Source organism: Oryzias latipes, chromosome 17 (assembly GCF_053564925.1).
Source record: "Oryzias latipes strain Hd-rR chromosome 17, Olatipes_Hd-rR_3.1".
Taxonomy (NCBI): Eukaryota; Metazoa; Chordata; class Actinopteri; order Beloniformes; family Adrianichthyidae; genus Oryzias; species Oryzias latipes.
This window is the reverse complement of record NC_136253.1, coordinates 27,700,172-27,727,672: the sequence shown is the minus strand read 5'-3', so window position 1 is coordinate 27,727,672 and position 27,501 is coordinate 27,700,172. Positions and strand designations below refer to the sequence as shown.

General features: G+C 38.7%; 1 protein-coding gene across 33 annotated transcripts in view; it reads left to right on the top strand.

Moving 5' to 3' along the window:
* The window catches only part of mbnl1 (muscleblind-like splicing regulator 1), a 36,672-nt gene extending 9,171 nt beyond the window's left edge, over window positions 1-27,501 (top strand). For 3 of the 33 annotated variants that reach the window (XM_020711053.2, XM_011486779.4, XM_004079217.5), the window contains exons 2-12: window positions 2,434-3,416; window positions 17,239-17,409; window positions 17,603-17,821; window positions 18,592-18,831; window positions 19,818-19,871; window positions 20,985-21,138; window positions 21,929-21,964; window positions 22,694-22,785; window positions 23,155-23,199; window positions 23,912-23,983; window positions 24,179-27,501. In XM_020711053.2, coding sequence (XP_020566712.1) covers window positions 3,243-3,416; window positions 17,239-17,409; window positions 17,603-17,821; window positions 18,592-18,831; window positions 19,818-19,871; window positions 20,985-21,138; window positions 21,929-21,964; window positions 22,694-22,785; window positions 23,155-23,199; window positions 23,912-23,968 — 1,242 coding nt within the window. In that variant the 5' untranslated portion in view covers window positions 2,434-3,242 and the 3' untranslated portion in view covers window positions 23,969-23,983; window positions 24,179-27,501. Of the gene's footprint in view, window positions 1-1,994; window positions 2,152-2,433; window positions 3,417-17,238; window positions 17,410-17,602; window positions 17,822-18,591; window positions 18,832-19,817; window positions 19,872-20,984; window positions 21,139-21,928; window positions 21,965-22,693; window positions 22,786-23,154; window positions 23,200-23,911; window positions 23,984-24,156 lie in introns of those variants that run through there. The other 30 variants (XM_078935077.1, XM_078935076.1, XM_078935073.1 and 27 more) reach the window with 24 other exon arrangements.

Genomic DNA, 27,501 nt, shown 5'->3' with positions numbered 1-27,501 from the left:
CAGGGTAACAAAAAAAAAAGAACTCAGTAGGGCAAGGTTAATCCATGTCCAGACATGATGGATCACAGTGAGTGCTCATTATCACTACAATGTTTTTTCTCTCACAGATGTGCCCTTGTCTGAACCTAATAGGAACAACAGAAACTGATTTGGTAGAAAAGGAGAACTTAGGGGGGCATCATTTCTTCTTGCACCCAGTCAGTTTCCTCTCTCACGGAGACCGTTGCTCAGGCCTTGACATGGAAAAAAAAATCTTTAAATAGATGCTTCTGTTTTAATTTATTGATAGTCTGGCTGCAGCTATAATCTGTTTTTTGTTAAAATATCAGCATTATATAGTAAAAAAAAAAAAAGAGAAAACACCCCCCAAGCCACTTAAAGATTTGACATGGCCGACTTTTCACTGAAGTGTTAGTAAAATAAGCAAAAACCTTTTAATCATTTCAAAACAAAAAGTTCAGTCAAGTTACTCTCAGTCCACCTTTTGTATTTAAATGTTGTTGTGTTTGAAATTAATTTTCCTTTTTTTTAAAGGGGAACGTTTGATGAAATGTTCCATTTATTTTTAAAGTCCTGCTCCGCTCATCTTTTGATCTATTTTAAAAGCGTTCCCAATGGTCTTTTAATTATAAAAACATGACATAGTTTCTGCAGAGTGGCAAAAGTTGGTCCGAAATTTGCCTTGAGTTGTGGCGCAGCGTAAGCCTGCACTCATTTCTCATGATCCCTTTGTTTACACTCTTCCAGTAGTTTATAGTCCCTCTGAACCCTAACAACAGGCGAGCAATATCAGTGCTGTCTAGCTGTACACTTTTGAGCCAGATGCCAGGTTAGATGCGGAAAACAAAGATGTACATGGATCTATTTGTCTGCAAATGGATGCCTTGGAATGGAGCAGAGCAGAAAGCTTGTGGCCTGCCAACAATAGCAGCTGTGTCACTGCAGGCTTTTTCTGCTTCTGATTCACTACGATTTGAATAACCAAATACTCAGAAATGCTGGTTTAATCTTAATTTTATTGGTATATGTCCTCCATCTTTGGAAAAATTCTACATGAACATGTTGAAACACCAAAACACACGATAAATATTGAAAATGGAAATTCTTGAACTTTTCTGCATTATGCATCCGTCACAGACGTTGTGCCCATAGTGTGAGCTTGTGTGTGCACTTAAGTTTGTGCAGAACTGTAAGTGTATTTGTGTTAGTGTGCGTTTGCCGCTGATGTTCGTGTCTTTCAACAGCACCGTTTTGCTACAGGGGTCATCCAAGGTGAAAAGAAGCAGTTTGTCCTTACTCTCTCTCCCCTGCCTTCCCTGTTTTCTCCAGGGTCACGGTGGCCTGGGCTGCACTGCTGCAGAGACTAATGCAGTGTTGCAAGCGTTGTAAAGCTAGTGGTGGTTTTGTTGCATTGCTGAAGGTGTGTGTGTTTTCTTTTTTTTTCTGGGGAAAGCAATTTCTCTGCACAGGGTGTGGTGACTCATGCTGTTTGTGTGATAAGAACAGAACGGGCCCCTGGGAGCCCAATCATGCAGATTCCCCCCATCAATTGAAGTGCTGCACAATGAGTACATCAAACATAGAAACAAAGTCTGAACAGAAACACATCATGCATTGTGATAACAACCTGAAAACCACATTATTACACTTTTTAGCGAAAAGGAATCTTTTGTAGTTGTACTAAAACATTCATCCAACAATGCCTTATTTGGATTCTTTATGACTTGTTGTGTGACACATTTATTTTTAATCTCCTCAGAAAGCAACAGGTTGTCATAGAAATAGAAGACATGGTGTTTATTTCAGTCTGCGTCTCTGTTTTTCTCCAGCAGCGGGCAGGTCAGCCGCCTGTTTGCTCCTCCCCTGCTCTCACCTGGCCCTCAGCCCAGAATGTTGCTGCAACTCTGCTCGCTCTCATTGGTTACCCCCTTTCACAAGACTTTGCATGAAAGGAAATGACTAACTTCTTCTCCTTCATGCCCTGGCTCAACTTCCCTCTTGCTTTCGCTCACTTCTTTTTCTTTTTACCACTAAACACATTAGCCTTGCTTTTCCGGATCGCATATGATACAGGATTTGATCTGGTTTTCTCGCGTCGCCCAGAAGAGGTGGAAAGTTGTGAATGGCTGCTTTGTGCATTTTTTTTTGTGTGTGAGTATGATTTCAGTGGCGTGAAGAGCATGTGCGTGCCCGATGTGAGTCTCGAACGCAGCTCAGGGCAAAGGTTTTATTTGTTTGAGCTGTACATTTTTAACATTTTTAAATATTTTCACTCCCCGGCTGCATAGCGTTGCTCTGAAGGACCACAAAAGACAATAAAAATTGCACCAGATGGGATGATCTTTAAATAGCAAAACAAAATATTTAGTTTATTTCTTTACAATTGCACTAATCATTTTGTCTCTCCTCTGTTGTATCTCCCTTTCTCCTCAGAGGAAGTGCCTTCCCTGATGTCTGCTGCAGCTTTGACCTGCTTCTCCAGCTGAAGCTCCACCCTCCCCCCTGCCTCGCTAGCTTGCTGCCACAGTAACACGAGTGCAAGGACAGCAGCCACACCATCCTTGCAGCCTCTGCTCAACGCGGTTCTCTCTCTTCTACCATCACCATTCACTGCACACAGTCAGGTTCCAGCCTCAGATCCTCCCATCAGACGGCCTTGTGGCCAAACACCACCAGCTGAACCAGCCTTACCACTGCAGCCCTGCACACCACTCGGCCCACACAGCATTTTTTAACCTTCGCCTTCAACCCCAGAAGCCTCCACCGAGCCTTCAGTGTCTTCACCCTCCCTGAAGCAGATTTCACCCAGACTGCCACCGTTGTTGCCTGCTTCACTTACCTGATCGCAGGGCTCACACACCGGCCCGCCGTTTTTGCTTGGGAATGCTGTAGATAAGGTCGTTGTGTATGCAATAAACAGTGACGGCCAAGCAGGGAGAGATAACGTTGGAGGATAAGTTCCTTAGGCGTTTTTTTTTTTTCTTAGCTGCTGTTTGACCAGAGTAATGAACCGTTAAAATCAACAGCAGATGTCCTGCAACATTTCACCTTGGAAAAGGATCACTCCCAATCTGTAGGAGTTTATTTCATTTTTTTAATTAATCATTTCAACTCTTTAAAGGAAACGCTGAAACGACACCAAGACAATAAAAAACAGCTCCCCAACACTTTGGATTAATTAGAGCTACTTTATTTACACGTGAACACATCTCTGCTAGGATTCTTTTGATCTGTGCGCCATCATGGCTATGAACATAGCGCACATCCGTGATACAAAGTGGCTGACTCTAGAAGTTTGCAGAGAGTTTCAGAGGGGCACGTGCTCTCGCTCCGACCAAGAGTGCAAGTTTGCTCATCCAGCCAAGAGCTGCCAGGTGGACAACGGACGCGTGATCGCTTGCTTCGACTCACTGAAGGTAAGAAAGGAGAAGTGATGCGCAGAGAGTCGACAGCATGAATTTCAGGCAAAGTAACAGCTGACAAACAGCTTGACAAGTTTTGGAAATGGTTTGCAAACGGAAAACATACGTTATGCACTATTGAACCATAGCATGTAATTAACTTATTCCTGCCACTCATAGTCACAAAAAGAGAGGAAGTTATACTTTCTTGAAGCCAAGCAAATCTTTAAATAGAGTGTACTTGAAATTTTTGGAACTGATTCAATATTTTACCAAGAAACACAGTTTTTAAAACTAGATGTGTTTCCAGTTGGTTAAACATCATCCCTTTTAAGAAAACTTATTTTCTAGCTTTTTTAAAGATTAGCTCAAATAGGGGAAACACTCATTTTGGGGTCTAGGGTTTCAACAACGAGACAACAAGATAATAACATTGCCATTTAGCTCTCATTCACCTCAACCGCTTCCTGTGCAAAGCCCCGTAGGACTGGCTGGGGTGGTTGTGTGTCTATTTGCTCTTTCATGTGTCGTGCAAACTGGTGGGCAGCGAGAGAACTTTCTGCAATTATCCTTCACTTTTTTTGTGCTGCTGCAACAAAAGGCTATCTTTCTGTCCTTCTATTTCATCGTTTAGACCCATACAGACTGGCAACCCAGTTTCAAGTCATGAAAAACTCTGATGCTAAAAAGCCTGATTGTGCATGGTTTGTTTACTTGTTGAGTTTTACACCTGCAGACTCTGGTGCCTTGTGGTCATTGACTGTTTCTGAGCAGGGTGGAATTTAGATACACGTGTCTGCAGCTGCGTGTTTTGGTGCATTTAAATCTATTTCTAAATGCAGGTGTGGACAGTGGAGTTATGTCCTGCTTATTCACTCTCTACCTTCTAAAGAAAATCTACGACATTGACTCCTAATTTGAAGGTTTTAGCTTTTATTCTGAATAATAAGTCAAATTTAGGTAATTTCCCCTTTTTGGGATCAATGAAGTCATATTTTATTTTCAATTCTACATTATTCTATGCTTTATTTAATAATAATAGTTTCTTCTTTTTTTATCCCACAATGGGTAAATTCTTCTCCGTATTTGACCCGTCCCCTGGGGGAGCGGTGAGCTGCAGCCGAACCGCATTCAGGAGGCAGTAGCGTTGAGAGTCTTGCCCATTGTTCATTACTCTCCGGGAATTGAACCCTGGATTCCTGCGTGATAGCTTTCACCTTACCAACCGAGCTACCCGGCTGCTATTTATAATATAACACCTGTTTCTTGTTTGTTTTTATTTCATATCTTTTTCAAAAAATGACACTTATTACATTTTATAATTTTTGTTTTTTTTCTAATCTGAACATCAGGCATTTTTGGTGGCATTATCCAATACTATTTTTAATCAAGCTCCAACAATAGATTTTTATTTTATTTTATCATAAATCTTACTTTTTGTTGTAATTATTGAGATTTTTTGTCTTTCATTTTGAATATCTTTTGCATTTTTATTCAGTTCAAGAAAAAAACGTTAAATGAGAACTTCTTTTTATTAATTAAAACATTTAAGAAATAAAACAAAATGGTGCACACTTGTTTCTAATTAAATATCTTGGGCTTTATTTAATATTCTCCTGTTTTTAGAATCTAAACCTCCAGGCAATCCTTTGAATGTTTGGTTGTTTTTTTAATGCCGTCAAGCTTTTAGAATCTCTGTAAGATTTGTTGAATTGATATACAGACATAAAACAAAACTGCCCTTGTGCTGACTAAGCTGAAAAAAATATTTTATAAAATGCACATTGAAGGAAAAATAGTCATTTTGTAAAGCAACTTTTTTATTTCAAAAATGTTGGCCAGTAAGAGAAACTGGAACCCCGTCCTGAAGGTGCTTGTGGCATTCTTGTGGCTTTCTTTTGCCAATCATGAACCCCTCACTTTAGCACGCCTGACAGGGAAGTGGAGCTTTTCACAAAAGGCACAGCGGCCTGGATGCATGCATGTATGTTTAGTTAATCAATTTAACCTGGAGGTCACCACCAGAGAGGAGTTGCCGTCAGAGACATTTTAGCTTTTGAAAGTTGGCTTATTTTAGTAGTTTGGATTCATTTCCCAGTAGACCAAAGCCATTAATGGAGGTGGTTGATGCTTTTTTTAACTGCTTACCCCATTTTTCCACTTGTAATGAAAAACAGCAGAATTTAACTCCCAGATTAGGAACAAAAAACAAAAGAGCTAACAAAGATTTTGAAAATCAGAAAGTAAAATTGAAAAAACAATTGAAATCACTTTTTTTTTGCAAAGACCATTCAGTAAATAATCTGCTGTCCTACTTCACTTTAACACAGACTGAACTGTTGAAATAGGACAAACTCTCAAAAGAGTTGTGTTACACAAATACATGTTGCTCCCCTTTACTAGTCCTGGACACACTAGTTCACCCTTCTGGACACGTGTGCAGGCTTCTTGCCCATGAGAGAGGATCGACCTTCTTCTTGAGAAGTGTATAATTAGAACAGGTCTCACATGATCACCAGCACATAGCTGAGCAGGTCACACCCAAACCAAGTCATTTCCCCCCACATCCACTCTATCTCTCTTTGCTCTGCAATTGAAGAATTTTACAGAAACAAACATGCACATGAAACAACCACTTTTGTTTGTCAAGTCTTAACTTTAGAAAAAAAAATATGTACTGAGAATAGTTTATTAAAAGTTTTATTATTTTGAGAATAAATGAAAAACATGTGGCTGATGTGTCCCTTGGGGGAATTAGATCCAAATATGCATCTGAGCCGTGGGGTTAAAACCTCATTGAGTGTTTTAGTACCAATATGTCAGCCCTTGATCGATGTATGTGTGGGCGCTCACTGGCCTTAGACTTGGCCTTAACCCCAGAGCTCAGCCTTTTTTAGGAGACTGTCTATCTGGTTGGTGCAGCACAGACAGCTCAGCTATGTTGAAGCAATGTAAATATTTGGAGAAGGATAATAGCGGCATGGACTTCCAGATTTCAAGTCATCTTGTAACTCGGTCAGTTGATGATTAACAGATAGTTTAGACTGACTGACTTAGTTTTTTCTTCTTATAAGACTCAATTGCAAGTGGATTTAGAGACATTGTCTGCCAAAGGACTACATTTAATTGTTGCATTGCTGTTTCAATTATCACTTAATGTGGTTAAAGCTGCAGAAGCAGCAAATTCCCTAGATTATGATAGGTGGAGTAATCTGGAATATTTTTTACTTTGAATGAACTTGTTGTTTCTTGTTTTTGATTCTTGTTTGGCTCCTTCTTCATTTCCTGCTCAGTCTGTGTTTTTTTTTGTGTTTTTTTTGCCTCATTTATGTCAAAACCACACCCGTGCCCTTACTGCAAGGTTACATTACAACCTGCTACCATCCCCCCTCACACACACACACACACACACACACACACACACACACACACACACACTAGGGCAAAGTGAAAGTGCTCAAAATAGAGAGATGATCTAAACCTTATATGCATGCCATCAGAAAACACATGCAAAAGTTTTCTTAAGTTAATTTACCAAGACAAAGGACTTTGTGCAATTTTTTATTTATGTTGTGTGACTTTTATCAATGCCGATTTGTTACTTTGTGACGCAGGGTTTTAGCTAAATTAAGGATGGAAGGTAAAGCATGTGCAGGTAGAGGCATCAAATGCCTTAACACTACACTATATATAAAGTTTTACTTTATATAAAGTTAAAACTGTCATCTTGTATAAGAGCCTTAAAAAAACAATTATCGTATTTTTTCAGAGTTTAAGTCGCAAATTTTTGCGTAGTTTGGCTGGGGGTGTGACTCGTGTCCATCTGTCCGTCTTCATTACCTTCTGTATTCCTTTTCAATTCAATTCAATTCAATTCAATTTTATTTGTATAGCCCAAAATCACAACAACAGTCGTCTCGATGGGCTTCGAAGTAAAACATGAACTCAAAAGGATCATGAATACAAAGAGTTCAGTAGGAAAATACTAAATTGAACTAACAAACTGACTAAGCTAAACTTGACATCCCTGCCCTTATACCTCCCTTCGCGGTAAGGAAAAACTCCTAAAAAAGCGGATTCCGGAAAAAACGAAGAAACCTCAGGGGTGCCCACATGAAGGAGGGATCCTCCCCCAGGACGGACAGGCAATTTACCAGAACTCTTAGAGAGGAATTAACTTATCTAACTCTACAACTACATATATAAAGTCAGGGGCGCGACTCGAGCCTGAGACAGGAACCACAGCCAGGTGTAGGAGCAGGAGCAGAGACGAGGTCGGGGTCACCCAGCTGCCAGAGCCTAACCTGGCTAATGTTCGGCAAAGGCAGGGTACACCCTGGACAGGTTACACAATCCCACACCCAAAGCTAGGGACAATTTAGAGTAATCAATTAACTTATAAAGCATATCTTTGGACTGTGGCAGAAAGCTGGAGTACCCACGCACAAACGAGGAGAACATGCAAACTCCACAGAAAGGTCCCAGCTGGGATTGGAACCAGGACCTTCTCGCTGTGAGGCGTAAGCGCTAACCACTGCGCCACTATGCCACTATAAAAGTAAATTCTATCAAGCGCTAGACACATATTTACTTCCTCCAATGTTTCATGAAGCTTAATAAGCATCAGTGTGTTACGGTAGTAAAGCGTGCATATATTACATTTATTATTGTTATCTATTTCATTATAATGATTTGCTTCTCAAGATGAAATGTTCGTTCTTGGTCGCATATTTTGTTGAATACATTTTTCCCAAAAGTGTGACTTTTATTGGCTGCTGCTACTTGTACTCCAGAGTGACCTATTATGCGGAAAACACAGCATGTGTAATTGAAACATCAGCAGTTAACTATAGGAGATCACTGACCCGCTAAGGTTGGTTTGGAATAGTTAGACTTTACGGACAGAAGAGAAAAGTGTAAAATGTTGAGTCCCGGAAATGTTTGACATAACCAGATTAACGTTCCTCTTTGTTTCTTGTTAAATGTTTTTGTTATGAGATTTACAGTTGAAAGATTAATGCGCAGAATCCAAATCTGCTCATAGAAAGTTGTCTTTACTGACTTTGCACCACATGTTAAAAAACCAAGAAGCAAGTGTTCTTAGATTTCTGTTTTTGTACAAACTGGTGTCATCTGTGTTTGTTTTGTAGAGCCCAATGTTAATCTTCTGCAGTAAGGTTTAAAGGTAGGAAGGTTTCTTTCCACCCATCTCTTCTCTGCAGCTTCTAAAGACATATTTTACCTTTTTTTTTCGGTGAATGTGCTCCTTCCCTTCTATGCCTGGACATAACAGGCAGACTGCACCGCAGTACCTTTATGATAATTTTGTGGTAGTATGCTGCTTCTTTCAGGTGCTTTTATCCTGACTTTTCATGCTGGGGGATTACAATCCTAACCTCAGCACACTGAGCCTCACAGAGCCATCTTGCTCCGTCTCTTTCATGGTGTGTGCATCCTTGTCACATCAGCGTGGTTTAGCATCTTGTCTTCGAGCTTATGCGACAGAGGATCAACGACAAAAGTCTTTTCTTTTCAGTGTCAGCCGTCCCTGTCTCTCTGTCACACAGGGCCCATTTATAACCGCAGTGATACAATGATTGCTGACTATTTAACATACAGATCAATTAGACAGCTTCAGTTAGCATTTTAGCAACAGTGGTTTCCTCACAGCATGCTAGGATTAACTAAACTCCTACAAAAATGTCATTTTTTAAAATGCAGTTAATGAGCAAATCTTTGTTTGAATCTAAAAAGTTTCTGCACAGATGAAAGCTGTCGGTGTTTCCTGGTAAAATGCATTGATCTACAACTGACCCCGACACTTTGTAATTAAATAAAAGTTACCGTATAATAAAATATACATCTTCTTAAAATATACGAGGTACAAAATTTACAGCATGTATATAAAGAAATGTTGCACTATTCTGAAGTTTCAAGCAAAGTAGAACCATAAATGACAGTACAAATTTATCGTTGACCAGAATTTAAAAGTAAATCATGTTTAAATTTGCAAACCAACAGTAACTTTCTTGTTTTCCCTTTTAGTTTCTAAATTATTTCTTCTAAACTTTCTGACCAAATTTCCATCTTTTTTTTTTCTCACACCGCTTTCATTACCACATATTTGTCATGTTGACAGACATACGGTACATTCAGGCTACTATTATACTCCCATTAGACGAGTGAAAGAGGAGCTTGAGGGCAGCTTGGGGAAGCTTTGCAGTTTAGACACAACTCTCAGCATATTTTTGCTTTGCCTCTCCCACATGCCAGCTGGGAAGTTTACATTTGTACAAGTTAGCTCTATCTCAAGCTCAAGCATTCAAGCGTTGATTACTGTTTCTACAAAAGCGACTAGTAGTAAATGAAAAGCAAAAGAGAAAGGTTTCTTTAATTTAATGAAACACTGTCTTAGCATCTAATGTAAATAGTCGATTTGTTTGATTCTTGGTATAGATTACAGCCTTGTTAAATTAAACTTGCTCTGCTGAAGTCAATACTGTTTTCAACTGCTCCTGTTTCTACACCAGATTGTTTTTCTTTAAATGAGCTATTTTTTCTTTCAAGTGAAAAATAAAGACAGTTTTTATTTATATCAAACTTCTCTTTGTATTAGCTTTAACTATTTCATGTTACATTTATTAGTCCTTTATTTTATTTTACCCTCTGTATATGGAGTTAAATTAATACAATTTGATTTATAGCTCATATAATTGTATTCTGCCCCTCCTACCTCTTTATTTTATTTTATAAATTGAACTTCAATAAAAAAACAAAACCTGCTCTTTTGAATTTATAATTCAAATATTTGTTTTATAAAAATGTGTCGAAAACAGTTGGCTGGTCAGCAGAGTGGTGTGATGTTTGGGATAGTGGCCTCAAAGCAACACACTTCCTGGTTCCAATCTCAGCTTTCATTACTTACTGTGATAGCATCCAGCCTCAGAATAACCCTAAAGAGGAAGAAAGACCAACATTAAATGGAAGGATGAAAGATTCACCAAAATTAGCTCATAAAATCAAGGGGAAAAAAGTTGAAAACGGATTATGTCACACAGAAACAGGATTAGACTAGTTTACAGTGGGATCAGAGTTATGGATCAGATAACAGACTGCAAAATGGGATTACTTGGATGCATATCAGATTAAATATGTTATTGCTGCAAGCTAAATTAGTCGTGAACTCTGTTGACCACAAAGCTGTGAGACTTTCTGTAATCTCTGAGTCTTGAGGGAGTAAAAAATGCACCTTTGTACAATTCTAAAGAGTGCATGCACTATATACAAGCTCTTTTTTATCTGTTTTATCTCCATCTTATAAAACCAGTTTTTCATTCTTATTCACATCTGCTGTGACAAAGATAATCTGTCATCTATAATAATCACGTGCTGCTTTTAAACTGACATTCTTAAGATTATCGACAATCTTTGTCATTTTATAAATACTAGCATCCTTACTTACACCCCCCCCCCCCCCCCCTGCTGGGGCCCCGTGACTGTTGCACAGTAGCTAACTGTTGTTTTTCACTCCCTCTGGAAACCGAAGCTCAGGGATGATTAAATGAACATTCCTAGACTTCTTGTATTCACACTCGGTTTATGAAGCGCTGCTGCACAAATCCATACCTGCCTCATTACTGCTAATAAAAATGGCTAAGAAAGTAACCTGAATAGCCCTCACTGGAAAAAGTGGCACATCACAGAAAAGGGGGTGTAGAGGGAAAAAAAACTGGGTTAAATAGAATCACATGAAAGTGTATTTATGTAAAAAAAAAAAAAGACGAAGATGGCTGCAGAGAAACAGGGCATGTCAGAGGAAAACAAGGAGTTAGTGAGTGTGGATCCAGAACTCCTGTGTACAAATCATTTGAGCATCAACATTTCTGAGAACTCTGTTCGTGGAAAAGGTTACGATTGATATGAGTTTATAAGAACATTTTTGAGAGTCCCATTTTGATCATCTTTTGATCTGTTGTAAAAGTCTTCCTAGTGGTCTTTTAATTGTGATTATGCCGTTTTTAGCTAAAATCTAAAAACCTGTGTTGTTTTCTAGGACGTAGGCTATGTTCAAATTCTCTGCCTGCTCCCTAACTGCTAAAAAAACATATAGTGTCCTGGATTTTAAAAGCAAATTGGACACCATGCTTACCACTTTTTCTTTTTTTAAACAGCAAATATGATGTCACCGATTTACCATAGTAAAAAAGTAATAAATATGAACATTTCACGAAGACTATAAATTCGCTTTATATTTTTTTTAATTAATTAAAATAACAAATTTACTCACAGAAGTTGTTCAAAGCAATGCATTGTGGTCTATATTTGCCAGTCTATTGAGCATCAATGCACACTGGTTTTTCAAAATGGGGAACGCACGATGGTGCACTGCGTAGTTAGTAGTGAAGGAGTTTGGACACAACCATAGTTTTTGTAGAGGAGCAGAAATTTGCCTCTCTGTTGTGGGCTAGACTGTTGGCGCAGAGTGAGCCACCCTTCATTTCCCCGCACCCTTTGTTTACACTCTCTACCGCTAGCTTACAGCCCCTCACAGCCCCAAACTAACATTAGTGGTGCAACAAAAATGGCAAGAAAATATCAGAGGTATCCAGTCATACAGCAACAGCATTTTTTCGTCTGCTCCTGATTCATAAGTATTTGTATAAGGAAAATACTCAGTAACCCAGTTTTAATCTTAATTTTTTTCAAATATGTGCTCTAACACGAGGAAGATGCGTAAAAATTGGAATGGGTCTTTAATCTTTAATATTTCAGGTTTGCCAACCCTCACTTCAATCCTAAGCTTTGGGCTATGATCAAAAAACTATGTGATGACTGAAAACGGCTAACATGAATTTTCTCTGGACATTTTCCAGGGTTTTACCTTATAGATGGGGTAAAGCTCTCATTTAAAAAGAGATTTATAGTAGTATAGATACCCTGCAGCACTGAAAAGAGCCAACATCTGGTCAGGATGCATTCTTGAAACTGAGTAGTTTTTCAAAGAAACCTCAGAGCATATGCACTCAACCCTTATTGAAAATAATTTGGCTGTGCCCAAGTTCTTTCTCTCCTTTTTTTTTTTTTTTTTTTTTGGCGAGTGGCAGCATTGCATTGCATTACAAAGTGTTGGGGATTTGGTTCAGGATCTGAGTAGATATTGACCTTTTTATAATAGTTGAGTAGTTTCATTAAAATATTGAATAGTTTTTATGGCAAAAGAGAAACTTTTATGTTAGATTTGAATGATTTGGTAGGGATGGCACTTTACCTTTTGTGCCTTTGTTGGATTGTTAACTTGTTGGCACTTTTTTGATTTTAGCAAAATGTACTCTGGAAGTAAATTTGCCAAATAAATCCATTTGAATGGAATCTTGAATTATGAACTGAATCGTGCATATGTGAATCAAAGTTGAATTGATGTATTTTTTTTGCAGTCATAACCAGCTCTTCTAAGTTGAATCTGTGGTGTAACAATGCTTCACGGTTACCACGCTAAACCGTTATCATAAACTTACATTCTCTCGCTCCTCCATATCTCTAAACCTCTACTGGTCCTAACAGCTGTTTGTGCTCTGAGCAGCACAGCGTGGATCAGTGTGCCTATGGAAACCAAGCAGGGAGATATCGACATAATCACAAGTATGACTGTGTGTTTATCCTCTGCTAAAGAAAAGGAAGTTTAATAAAACATCCCTACATTTCATACAACTGCTTCTGCTTTGGCTACTCTATAATTCTTTTTTTGTCTTGTTTTCCTCTCACTATTGCATGTTTTCTTCTTTCTCTCAAACTATTCTTAAGTTACTGGTTAATCACTTATTTTAAACAAAATCAGAAGCTAAATATTAAATTTTAGTAGCAAAATGTTTGGAGATGTACCCCCAGATGAGATATTGAATCTGAATTTTTCAGGTTTGCAGGGATATTTTTTCATACTTGTCTCATTTACTTATTTCCTCACTGAGTTGATATTTATATTCTATCCTGTATGAGTGCACAGTAGACAAAGAGACCAACCACTGGGCCGGTTCCTTTGAGTCTCTGCTTCTCTCCAGCAGAACAAAGCTACATTCACAGTGTGTAAGAGGAGAAAGGGCTTTCATCTCTGTAGATGTTTACAGCGAAGAAAGGGCATGGCGGAGAACAGTGAAGATTTACACACAACTCCCAAGAATAAAATATTTGTTTATATATATATATATATATATATATTATTTATCTTGTTTAAAGGATCTTAGATATACAGCCATTCGTGTTCATCCTTTAAACAGAATTATGTCTAAAATTTAATTAGTAATAAATAATTTAACTTGTATTAAGCTCAATTTATAAGAAATCTAAATGTCAAGAGATGGGTTACGGTAGAAATCAAACATAAACTCTACAAGAAAAGGCTTGCGTATGTTTTTGCAATGTATTTTTTCTCTAGTGAACTGCTGCAGCTTGACCTCTGCAGGTCCCTGAATTATTCTGGGAAAAGGAAGAAGGAATCTTCCTGTAACTTAAGCAAACTACAAGCCGTCTCAAGTAAATAGTGGAAACCTTTACATTAAAAAAAAAAAAAAAGCTGAATATTTTTTAACTAATAATTCTCAGGATTTTTTTTGTTAGTTTTTTCAAAACATTAATTTGGGTGACAATATTTGGAAAGAAAATGTACGTTTAGGCCACTAAGGACTAAACATTTAACACATTAAGACCACTCTAAAGATGAGTACACAAAAATATATTTTTTAAAGGAATTTCTGACCTTTTGTCTCAATTCACACTGAATAAAATATAAATTGTTGCTTTCACACATGAAAAAAAATCTTGATTATGGAAACACTTTGTTGTGCTTTATTACATTCATCATGTAAAGACCACATGGAATTGGCAAATCTTCAGGTTTATTCCATATAATGGAGTAGAAATCATTTTTACTTTCAAAACAGATTAGAACCAAAACAGATTATTATTTTTATTTTTTAAATATTTCCCAGTGAAACTCAGTTTTTCCTTTGCACAGGTCCTCTGTTCTCTCACATACTGAGACACGTGCATCCAAAAACCTTGCCACATGCTTCATACCTTTCCTTCAGAAAGGATGGGATTGGGTCACACCCTGCATTCCTTGCACATTGGTTCACTGTTTGTGCAAATCCCACATACACTCACAAAAGCAGGGTGTGTGTCGACGCCAAAAGACAAAGTGTTAAAGAGACAGTGATCGGGGTGGGACGTGTTATTACAACTTATCATCAAACAGCCTTCCCAGTAGCCGGAGGCTTCATTGTTCCTAGTTTGACCTGGTTTTGGCCAGGCCTTTTTCAGAAGAAAAAGGTAACAAGGCCACTGTTGATAAAAAATTAAAAAAAATGTAAACCATTAGGCTTAGACCCATAAAACCTTATAAAAAATAAATAGATTGGCCAATATTACTGCACACCAAATTTAATTAAATACTAGATAAAGATTTGACATTAATAACAGGATCCTATTATCTATTGAGTAGCAACTTTTAGGGTTTAATTAACCCCTCCCTAAAAAAATCCTTCCTCTTTCTATACCTGCTTAATCCCTTCTGGGGTAAGGCGTTGCTGGAGCCTGTCCCAGCGACTGTTGGGCAAAGGCAGGGTGCTTCCTAGACAGGTCACCAGTCTGTTGCAAGGACAATATTAAATATGCAATATAAATTGTTAAATTTAACTTTTAGAGGCTAAAAGTAAAGCTTTATTGTTATGAAAGGATATGAATTATTTATTTATTATTCCTCTCTAAAAAGTCTCTTATAACACACTAGAATAAATCAATATGTAACTTAATTTTTAAGATTGTTGTTCATTTGCAAGTGAAATATTGCATAATCTATCCACCATTATTCCTATAATCATTTTTTCCAACAACACAATGTTTTACAAGTTGCAGTACATATGAAAACAAACACACACAAAGAGCCTCTGAGCTAACCGTTGCTGTGGAGCCAGCTGTTTTGCTGTAATGTCATATATGCCTGCAATCAAGCACAATCTGGGAGTCACAGCGTAGGAGGTGGCCCCTCTGTTGCCGTGGACACCATCTGTAGCTACACCTCAAGGCCACTGATGTCACAAAGACAGACGCAGGACTGAGGAGCAACATCTTCCCGTCTTCTTTGTTTGCATCTGAAATCCCCTCTCTCCTCAGTATCAACAGATTGTCTTGTCATCTACAAATTTCTAAAATGCAGTCTCTCTCTGCTTCAGAATCGCCATTGCTTTTACTCTCTTATTCTCCTTAGGAAGGCTGACGTTTTGTCCTCAGGGAACTGATTTTCTGTTTTATTTTTTTGTTCAAAATGTCTGCCAGTGGTTGTTGGCAGGCATGTACTTTGAATGGTTCTGATAGGAGAAAAGGGGTACCTGAAATACTCACACGCAGCTGCTTGAGCTTATCTAGCGGCCGACAGTTGGGGTCATTTGCGGTGAGTGTAACATTATCTTTTATGCCTTTACAACCACCCCTGGCTTCACATAAACATGCACGCTCCCCAGCCCCTCTGGATATCAGGCTTACTCTGTGGACCGAAGTCAGAAGCCGCTTTGAACTTTTCCTCTTTTCACCCCAACACAGCAGTTTCTCTTTTATCTTGTTTTATTGGATATTGAAAAGAAGGAAATGTATTATGGAAAATTGTGTAGCATTCGCGAGGTTGTGAAAAATGATGCATTCTTATATTTTCACTTTAAAACATCAGGTCAGACAGGTAAATCTGTCTGAAATAAAATTATTGTACACAGAAAATACATTCTATTATACAAGAGCATGCACTGCAACTTGCATTCAGCCATCCCCATCCAGGTAACTTCAAATGAATTTTACCAAAAATCCAAGAACATGTGGACAAAGAAAAAATGCCTGAAAAAAAAAAAATTCCAATACCCCCTCACTGGTGCTTGTCTCTTCCTCTTTCCTTTGAACATGTTTGATGCCCAGTGTCAGTAAAAGTGAAGAATATGGAATAGCAGTATGAAGTCATGACCGAGAACAGAAATAAATCCCAAAGAGGCCGGCGCTGTCAGCAGGGGAGAGCAAAGCTGCCACAGTCACATCAGCTGTGCCACTGGGCTGAAAGCAAATACGTCTTTCCTGCACTCTGGACTTGTTTGTGTGTGTCTGTGTGTGTTCTTGTGTTTGCATTAAACATTTCTACCACCTGTCAAACAAGCATGATCTTAATGAGAGTGCTACAAGCTTTCTTGTTTGCTCAAAAATGTGTGTCGAACCGCTTTTTGTTTGGCTCCTCTTTAAACAAAACGTAAAAGTGGATTTTTACAGCAGGCAGCAGACAGTAGACGCTGGTTCGGATGATTACTCTAACTTGTTGCATGACCCCTGAATGACTGTCGATATGATATAGACAGATCATATGAGGGGACAGTATTTTTAGAGGCAGTTTTAGAGAGATGAAGCAAAGCTTGATGTCTGGAGCAGCACAGACCAGTGTCAGTCATGAACCCCAGGGGTTCACACACACACACCAACAAACACACACTGACACACACACCTCCCAGCTATAACTAACAAAAATAGCAGAGTTGTTATGACAATTAGTGAGGCTGAGACCCGGACGTCATGTGAATTTGAGTCTGCGGATATATATATTACGTTCAAAAGAAGTAGCACATTAAGTCATATTTTGAATGTATTTGTTAGGTAAATTAGCATTTTGATATTATGAATCTAAAGGTCAAAATCCAGAATAAAATGTGATTTATCTGCACCGGACTTTTTTTTTGTTGATTGTTGTTCAGCCCGACAGCCATACGCCATGCAATATGTGATGTTAATAACTGACTCTTCCTCCTTTCCCTTTCAGGGTCGATGTTCCAGAGAGAACTGCAAGTACTTGCACCCCCCTCCTCATCTGAAGACCCAGCTAGAGATCAATGGCAGGAACAATCTGATCCAGCAGAAGAACATGGCCATGCTGGCCCAGCAGATGCAACTTGCTAATGCCATGATGCCCGGCACACAGCTACCAGCCATGGTGAGAGGCCACGCATGCATGAATGCACCACAGCTCCTGGAGACTCACATAAACTACTCTTAAACTCTTTTCAAAGTTAATTTCGAGTTTTTGTACGCTTTTTCGTATTGTCTCTGTCTTTTTCCCTGCAAAGCATTACAGTTCATTGGAGTGCTTGTGCAAACAATTTATTTTTCATTTGATTTCTTTGCAGCCCATGTTCTCAATGACACCAGGCCTGGCCACCAACGCCGGTGCAGCAGCAGCTGCTGCAGCTGCAGCTTTTAACCCCTACCTAAGCCCCATGTCACCAAGCCTGATGCCTCCAGAGATCATGCCCAGCACCCCTGTCCTCATGGCATCCAGCCCTAATGTCAGCCAAGTCCCCAGCGCTGCTGCAGCCCAGAAACTACTGAGAACCGATAGACTTGAGGTAAGGAGAGAATCCTGCCATTTGTGCCATTCAGTTTTAGAGGCAAGCACTTTATCCAGAGGAGAATCTGCTGTCTCCTCTGAAACAGTTCCTACCGGTAATTCCTAAAAACATTACTGTGCTAAGATGTGCTTTTGCAAGCTTAAGAACCCATTTACTGGCCTAAACAGCCTTAACTTAAATATTAACATCAAGTTTAATCTAAGAAGTTGCCATAAACTATAAATTAAAACAGATTTTAATGTTTTTGGACTTTATTTACCTTTAATTCTAGCATTCAGCATCAGGTTTGAACTTCTTATTACACTATATTTTCTCCTAAAATATCATGAAATATTATCTTTTCAGATGAGAATATTGTCAAAAAGCTATGATTTGTTGTCAATGCAGCTAAAAGTGTTATCATAAAATGTATACGTTATTTAATTGTAACAGAATTGTTTTAGTTTTACCTTGTCAATGTTTCTGCAGCGTATATTTTAAAAGAGAAGGCTGCCCCCTGTTGTCTACAATAGGGACTACAACCGTCACTTTTGTCTTGAATATGTTTTTCAACATATTTTTTTATTACTGGTAGTTTGTTTTTCTATTTGATTTGATACAGACTGTAAAATATTAATTTACTAATTAATAATTTAATATTTTACAGTCTTACTGAACTTAGTTGTATTTTTAGATGAGCTAAACATGAGATTTTAAATTTGTAAAATAGTTATTACAATGACCTGAGTTTGTTTGTTTACATAGTTTCTTCCCCATATCTACTTAAGGTCTGTCGAGAGTATCAGAGGGGCAACTGTGCTCGGGGAGAGGGCGAGTGTCGCTTCGCTCACCCCGCCGACAGCACTATGATCGAAAACAATGACAACACTGTCACCGTCTGCATGGACTACATCAAGGGTCGGTGCTCCAGGGAAAAGTGCAAGTACTTCCACCCGCCAGCCCATCTGCAGGCCAAAATTAAGGCTACCCAACATCAGGTGAACCAGGCCACAGCCGCCGCTGCCATGGTGAGCACTCTGCACTAATGATTTCACTCCTGTCACAGCCACGTGAGGAATGATGACCTGACATTAAGCATCATTGTTTTAGAATTCCTCTCTTCAGAGGTCATGCCCTGTGTCTCATGCTGACATTGTCAAAGTCTTTTTATCTTACGGATTGCTATCATGCAGCAAATTTCAGTTCTGCTTTACTTAAAAGTTCTGTTAGTTTCCATCTGGATGACGGGAAGGACAGGACAATAGCACATTGTGACCCTGAAGCATTGTCATGTCAAATGGTTTTTCTTCCTAGTTTGACGCACTGATTGTCTTTTTCCCTCTTCATGTCATACCAGACCATAAGGCAGACAGTCCAGTTCCTCTTTGTTCATCTCTCTGGTGGCCTGGACTTAATTATGACTCAATTGTTTCTGTGCTTCCCATCTATAACTTCTCTTCCTCCTGACATTAATAAAAGGGATTTGTTGTGCTTTCAGTCCTGTCCTGCAGTAACAGCAGCGGTGAACAGTAGTGCAGCCACACTTGTTTGTCGATCATAGTGTTTTGTTTTTACATCCTCCTTTTGACAAAGTGATACAGAGAGCTTGGGGGTGAATCATTGTAATGTAAACTAGACTATGATGTGCACAGTGAAAACACAGAAGTAGGAGCTCCCACTTAGATCCACTTAAAGCTGTAGAACTTTTTTTCTCATCGCTCTATCCATCCATTCCTGTGTGACAAAAACTAATGTAGAGGCGTAGTTACCTTTCACTCTTGATATTTAACTGTTGAGCGGTAGATCTAGTGTCCACACTGTGCATGCCTTAGTCTTGTTATCCCCTTGTATATTGCATTCCAATGATTTGTTTTTTTATTTGTTTTTGTTTTTTCTCACCTATACCCAAACTGCACTGCTGCCCCCATGATGCACCTCTGCTTGCTGGTTTATGTTAATGCGCTTGAACCCCATTGGCCCATTGCCATCATGTGCTCGCTGCCTGCTAATTAAGACTCAGTCGGCTGTCAAATCACTGAAGCGACCCCTCGACGCAACCTTTGACCTGGTACTATGACCTTTCACCTTTTAGCTTGGCATGTGGCTTTGTTGTATAGTAGTGTCTTAACCAAACGTACCTAGCCGTCTTTGTTGTTGTTGTTGTCTTATGGCAATGTAAGTTCTTTCTTCCTGTTGTCCTAAATGCCTGTGGTCAAATGATAGCGGCTTTGCTCATCACAATCAACCAAAAAACCTCCTCATATAATCGATGCAAACATGACTTCAAAGCTATGATACAGAGTCGCAATCATTTCATCACCTGCAGTCAACTAACAAAAGTCAGCGAGGGCTAGAACAGTAGAGCTGTACTTGGTGGCATGGCTTCAGGCTTATTTTTAAATGTCCGTAATGTGGAGCAGCTCAGTCGAATGTGTGCATGCCTGTGTCGCTAGTGCATGTCAGATGGATATGGGTGGGCTAGGAGGAAAAGTCTTTTACAAGGATCCAGTAGGTCCCACCATAACTGGGTATCACAGTTCAAATGATAGTTCACTCATCACCAGAGATGCTCAAGCCTCAAGAATGGCCTCACGCCAACATCCGAACCATTAGTGTTTGTCATGCAACTGCAACAAATCTCTATCTCATGTTTCTTGGCCTTTGGCCATCTTTGACCCTTTTTCTCAAGAGTGAACCATCACTTAAACATGGCTTATACAGATTATCATGGAGCTAGCAGTGCAGCCTCCCTCTCTGTGCTTTTTACCTGTTCCACCTTGTTAGCGACCTTATTGTTTTTATAGTTAATGCTTGCTTATGCTGCATTTAGTCAGCCTTAGCAATACAAAGCTAGTCAAATCCGATTCAGAATAAATGAATGCTCCTAGCACATAGCTCAGTAAGCACCATGCTTCTGCTTGTCTAGTATTTGTCAGACTGCTGCTTGCTTGCTACTGATGATATGATATTGTGATTGTTGTACACACAAAGATGTTTTGACACCTCTCCTCGGATGTTCTCTAACGTATGTGCCTTTTTTTGTTTTCTTTTTTTTTTTGCATCTTTCTAACACGCCTCTCTCTCTCTATTCCACACACTTCTCTCCCTGTCTTTCTGTCTGTCTTCGCCTTTTATCTTCTATCTCACACCCCCAAACCCCACCCTCCGTCTGGATGGGCAGGGCATCGCCCCTAGTGTCATGGCTCCCCTCCCAAAGCGGGCAGCCCTGGAGAAGGCCAACGGGGCCTCTGCTGTGTTTAACACCAGCATGCTCCAGTACCAGCAGGCCCTGGCCAGCATGCAGTTTCAGCAGCAGGCTGCTTTTCTCCCATCAGGTATGGACCACAAAGAAACCATCACAAGTGCTCTCGCCACCCAGTGGATGTCTGGATCCGTCTAAGCCGGCTTCTGCTATGCTGGAAGAGCAATATATGGCATACGTAGTATTTTTTTCCCCCAATTATAAAGGGTTGTTGTAGATTTATGAAAAAAAACATGATCACGTCAGACCAGTGAAGATTTCCTATGTTTCATAATGTAGTTTAAAAGCTTCGTAATGTTCTTCATAATCTGTATAGCATTGCATGGCTAATGGGTGTTAGTGGGCTTTTAAGGTCTTTCTTCGTATTGCCTTTTCTGCATCACTGCATAGCTATCTGCACCTATTAGCAAATAACTTTAGCAGCAGAAAGATTAAGCTCTCAGGGTTGAAGGCTGTTTAATGGTACTGAATGGTTCTGAGGCTTTTGCTTGGGCTTGGATGAATGGGAGTGGATGGCTTCAAGAACTGCATAATAGTTGGGTAACAAAAGTGAAAGCTTGGTTCTTATCACCTTTTACAGATTGCAAACTGTGCTGCTATTTGTACAATTTACAACTTTTAATTTATACGTAATTTCTGGGTTACATTTAAATAGAAAGTCTCTTTTCAGACTTTCAACACACTTCTGTATGATGAGTGCAACATTTCACCTTCTCCAGTCCATGATGTCCTTGCCAGAGAAATATTAACCCTGTTTTCCCCCCCACGTTATCTCTCCCTTCACTCTAACGAACCTTGTGATGGGCTGTTTTGATTTCTCCTCCCTATCCAATCCACTTCCTGTTGCACTGCATGATGGGCAGGCTCAATATTGTGCATGACACCTGCAGCCAGCGTTGGTAGGTTCCAGCTTTCCTTCTTCAGTCATTTGTATCTCCATGTCTGTAAGCCAATGGTCATCAGAATCAAACCGTACAAACAAAACTGTGGGCTTTTTTATGTTTCTGTTTTACTATGGTGACTTTAAGGTTACAATTTTATCTGAAGGGAAATATATCTAGAAGCAGACGGATCAGTCTGCACAAAGAAGAGAAATATTGTTCTTTATTATTTGCAAATCAACTGTTTTTGTTTATGGAATCATTTCAACTGACCTATGCTTTGTCTTACTACGTACATCAACTCTTCTGCTTGATCTAAACTTGGCTTTTGGCTGATCTAACCTGGTGCTCTTTGAAAACAGTTAAACAAACCAAGAGACTGTAGTAGAAATGTTCACCATTATCCCCTCTGCCATAAAAACTTTGCTTTTCAAAGTTCTTTTTGATGTTGACTTATTTTTGTAGTTAAATTTAAAGTTATTACATAATATTTCCTGGAAAAATGTAAAAAGAGAAGCTGTTATTTTACTTAAACTGAATATACAGGAAAATCTCAGTGCTTGCCAAACAATATGCAATAAAGAAATCATAACACAAGTGACGAGTCAGCACTGGCAGAGAGAAGAAGGGGAACCAGTTCAATCGATTTCCTCTTTGGCTCCTTCTCTCCTTCTCCTTTCACCTGCCTTGTGTGCCTACACCGCTCCTCCGTGTATTTATGCTTACATGATTTTTCCTCCCAAAAAGTTCCCATGATGCACGGTGGTACTCCAGCCACTGTGTCTGCAGCCACATCATCTGCCACAAGCGTTCCCTTCGCAACTGTCTCCACCAATCAGGTTTGCACCTCTACCACCCCATCCATCAATCAATCTGACAATCCATCTCTCCCTCTCTCTCTCTCTTTCTCTCTCTCTCTCTCTCTCTCTCTCTCTCTCTCTATCTGTCTGTACACATTGACAAACTGAATGCTTGTGTCTTGTTGGGGGTTGGTTGGATAAATAGCGGTACTCCCTCTTGTTGGCCTTCACTAGAGTCCAACATGCACTTTTATTTTTGTTTTTTTATTTACCTGTCATAACATGTACAGCATATACATGTAATTATAGAGATAAATATATACAACCACCGCACTGGGGAAGCATTCTGTATTTAACAAACTGTATGTCCTCATTGTAATTTGAATTTTTGTCCTTTCCCATTTTGAGGACTCTTCCTTATCAAAGTTGACTACCAACGAATACATGCAATTGGTATGTATGAGGTAGTTATTTCATAAAATAACATTTTAGAGTCGTCTGCACAGCTTGTGCAATCGTTGCTATCTTTGGTGCTTGGCTTTTTGTTTCTTTTTTGTTCTAGTTTTTTTTTATTCCTTTTTTTCTTTTTGCAGCTGCTTCCAGCACATAAAGTAAAGCTTTCCCACATTCTTTATCTTTAAAAGCTGGATATTATCTGTAGCCAAGTCATTTATGAATGTATAAACTATAAATAATTTTTGCAACACAAGTTCTGCAGCTGTTTTTAAAATGGTTTCGATCAGAAGGTAAAAGATTTGAAGATGAAACACTGTGTCAGGATTTTTTACTCTCATCTAGTTTCCTTCATATCAGTGAAGTGTGCAGGTCAACAACATGGAGGACTTAGATTTGCATGGGGGAAATCACCTAATTGACAGTTTCCCACCCACCCTTGTCGTCTCTTACTTTCTTTAAACCGCCCTCTTGCCCTCCCTGCTACCCACAAGTCTGTACTCTAATATTTGACATACCTGAATCCGTTGCACTTCAACTGTAATCAAATAGCTTTTTTTTCCCATCTCCTCATTGAACTTTACAGCAGTGAACTCATCCTAATGTGAAACCAGGCGATTCATCTGTGCTGATGTGTTGGTCTCAGGCTGGAGTCCTCTTTGCGTGTTTTCTGTTGTGTGCACTTCATTTGATCTCTGTTTTCTGCCCTCAGATTCCAATAATATCTGCAGATCATCTGAGTAGTCACAAGTACTTGACTCAAATGTAGTTCCTCTCAAGAACAGTGAGTTCCTATTTCAATTCCCTCATACGCTGTTGTCGTTTTAGTGCTCTCCTCCATTCCCTTATTTGTTTTCTGTGACTTCTGTTAACTCTGGTTCAAGATTATAATTTTTTTTACCACTTTTTACCCCGAAGTCATGAAATTTTCTCTAAAAAGGTTTTTCTGTTTTCAAGGGGTATTCATCATCTCTTACAGATCAAATGAATGTGTGCTGGCATCGTCCACACCAAAAGATCTCAGCCTTTATGTACATAACCTTCAGAATGTCAAGCAATGGGACACAGAGGATCTGCTATCGAGGGTACAACATGCCATGTGCGCCATCGTCCCACATACCAATAACAAATTTGCTGCCCAATACGACATCCAGCAGAAAGAGGAAGAGGAGAAGTTGGTGCCAGGAGTCAGTTGGTAATGCCTCTGTGGCTAACTCAATTACAAAACATAGTTTATTCGACGGATCATCTATACTGCACAAACAGAAGGTCAAGAGCGTTGTAACCATAGACCACATCAAGTGCTGGTACGTTAGTAGACCAAGATTTTATTATTTTTTTCCTGCCTTTTAATTTCTTTTAATTGATAGCCATATTTCATAGTTTACAAATGAAATACAAAACATGCACCTTGAATATAAATTGAAATTTAAAAGGCACAATAAAGAAAAATCTTGTTTGCCAAATGCATTGGGCATGTACAGTATTGTGTTTTTTTATGGCTACTAGTGAAACTAGGTGTTGACATGAGGGTCTTGGACTTATGAATGTTCTGGGTAAACCAACATACCTGTGTACCTTGAAAGTGCAGCCAGGCTAGTTTCTCTCGCCTTGCCATGTGCCATCAAGGCCATACAGATAAAGCCAGAGTGTTATCTCAGCAGTGTTATTTGTTTACCGAAGGTAAAAGTTTTGTATGGCTCTTTTTTTGTATTGTTTTTGCTTTAGAATATTCATTGTGAGTGTTTTTTTAATCTTCTTTTTTTAATTAATCAGTTTTAGAAGTGTTTTTTAATGTGTTTGTTTGATTTAGTTTTGTTTCCTTTTTTTTAAATCAAAATTAGAGGGCTTTTTTGACTATTGTTTATACCTGTTCACTAAAGAGTGTCTTTTAATCTGTCAGAATTAATTTGATCAAGTCCATTGACTCTAAAGCCTGGTGAAGTCTAAAGTGTAGCTTCAATTGGCATTGTGTCCCCCTTCCTTTCTGAAGAGTAGCCACTCTAAAACTGTCTGCAAAGAGGCTCCATTGTGCTCTGTGTCGATAAATATTCAAACAATAGACCCAAAGGTCTATTAGCTCATTTAAGCAACACTTCATCTGTTTGAGTAATGACTTTATTGGTTCAGTTCCCACTTTTCAGACCATGACTTTTAACATTTGCTAAAGTACAGGACATATTGTGCTTGTATCTTAAGCAAAAGCATGAAGATTTTTATCAAGTCGTAGATCTTTACTCAAACCAAAGCACAGTTTGTCTCACAGTCTTATTATAATAATCATAGAGGTTCTAGAAACATCTTTAAAGAAGCTTAAACCATTAGGGACACATTTATCATTTTTAATTACCGGTAATTGTTGTTTCGTAATTACTTTCCCTTTATTTTCCTTTTCTACAAAACGGTGTGTTTTTACTGATTGTTCTGTACCTAACAAAGCCTTAGATTATAATTAACGGGTCTGTGCCCAATCAAATGTCCTCTCAATCACCATACTATTAAAGAAAAACCAATGATGTTTTATAGTTCTCACACAGCACTTGTGATCTGTTTTTTTCTCAGTGTAAAAGAAAATATTACTCTCTTAAATTTCATTTAACTTATGTGTTATGTACTACTTAAGGATTTGAATCTGTTTGAGATATGTAGTTTTAGATTTTCCTTTTTTTTGCCTTACCATGTTACTTGACAACATTGATATAGCCTTTGTAGATATTAAGGTAGAGTGACATTCATAACTTTTTCAAAACATATAAAGGATAAACGTGTTGAATATTCACTTTGTCATATAGCTGGATGCCTTTCTCAGTTGATGTTACATTGTCAGTTAATTTTTATTTTTTTAAACGAGAGACGTCATACAAAGAACAGCTAATGTGTCGCTGCGTCTCTGATTGGACAAGAAACTGTTTCAACCAAGTCAAACTTTCCTTGTAACACGTCAAAGTCATATTGGAAAATATTATATTGTGTGGAAATATAGACTGTCCATGTTTTAGAGTAAAAGAAATACTTTTTCTACTGTATCCATTTCAAAAAGATATGTAGATTTCCTTAAATATTTCTTAAGTTTGCCCTGAATGTCAGGTCAAAACGAGCATTGAGACTGATGTTTGGTGAGATTTGGAGTGAGAAAAGCAAAAACTCCTCTGTGGAGGAGTCCGAAATGCTGCAGATGAGGAGTTTAAACCTAAGGCGCGAAGGTTGACTTTTTGCACTTCTGTATATAGTCAAATGAACAGAGAAAAAAAAAGTGTATCATATTGAGATATTATTTTGAATAAAAAGAAAAGATCTATAATTATAAGGAATTTTGTTAGATTAATTTAAATTCTTAAATTAGAAGACCAGCTAAAATTCGCTTGCAAAGAAGGGCACTAGTTTTTTGGCCAATGCATTCAGAGAAAGCTATGCGCTTTTTGTCTTATTTTATAGGTGGCTCGTAATGCCAGGGAATGTCGCCGGGGAGTAGATACCCCATGTTATGCTAACTCCACACATCACATAGGATGACAAACTCAATAATGTCCTTATATCATGAGTTGGACTTGGTCATGCATCATGCTGCTCCCATGGTACAGTTAATAACAAATCTGTTTGAAAATGTATTCTAGTTTAATTTCACTGCATGTAAAAGTACAACCATGTAATTAAAAAAAAAACGAAACTACATAGATATGTAAGGAAAAGTAACACCTTAAGCATACACAATGCATTTCTTCCTGTCAGTTTATGAATACAGTAGATAACACATCCACAGTGAGCAGAAACAATATAAGTCATTTTTCTCATCTGTTTCCAAGCAAACATGTTATTTCAAGAGTAAAACCATAGAAGCACTCATCCACCCTAAAAATGTTCTTATCGAAAGAATTGCAGCACACGCTGACTCACAAGCAGTTGATCCTGCTTTCATAGCTGTGCACTCAGCAGGTGAAGGCTCCTCACCAAATGTGTATTTGGCAAAATAGTCTTTCAAATGAATGTAACAGTCGACTCCCGGCTGCTTTGTATAGTTGCTACAGAACCAAAGCACCGATTTCTCCAAACAGACACCCAGTCATCTGGCTGTCCCTCTTCCCTGCTGGGCGCACATGAACGCTTTGACTGCCTTTTTTTTGTTTTTGTTTTTTTACTTGTAAGTGCATCTACCTGCTATGTATTTGCTAATATTTGCCACACAATAATGTATTACTATGTCATTGGATTTGTTTATGTCCATTTTATTGTTGCCATAACTGAATCTTGCTGTATGGATGAAAAATTCTGAATAAAACAATATTTGATTTGCTCATGCAACAA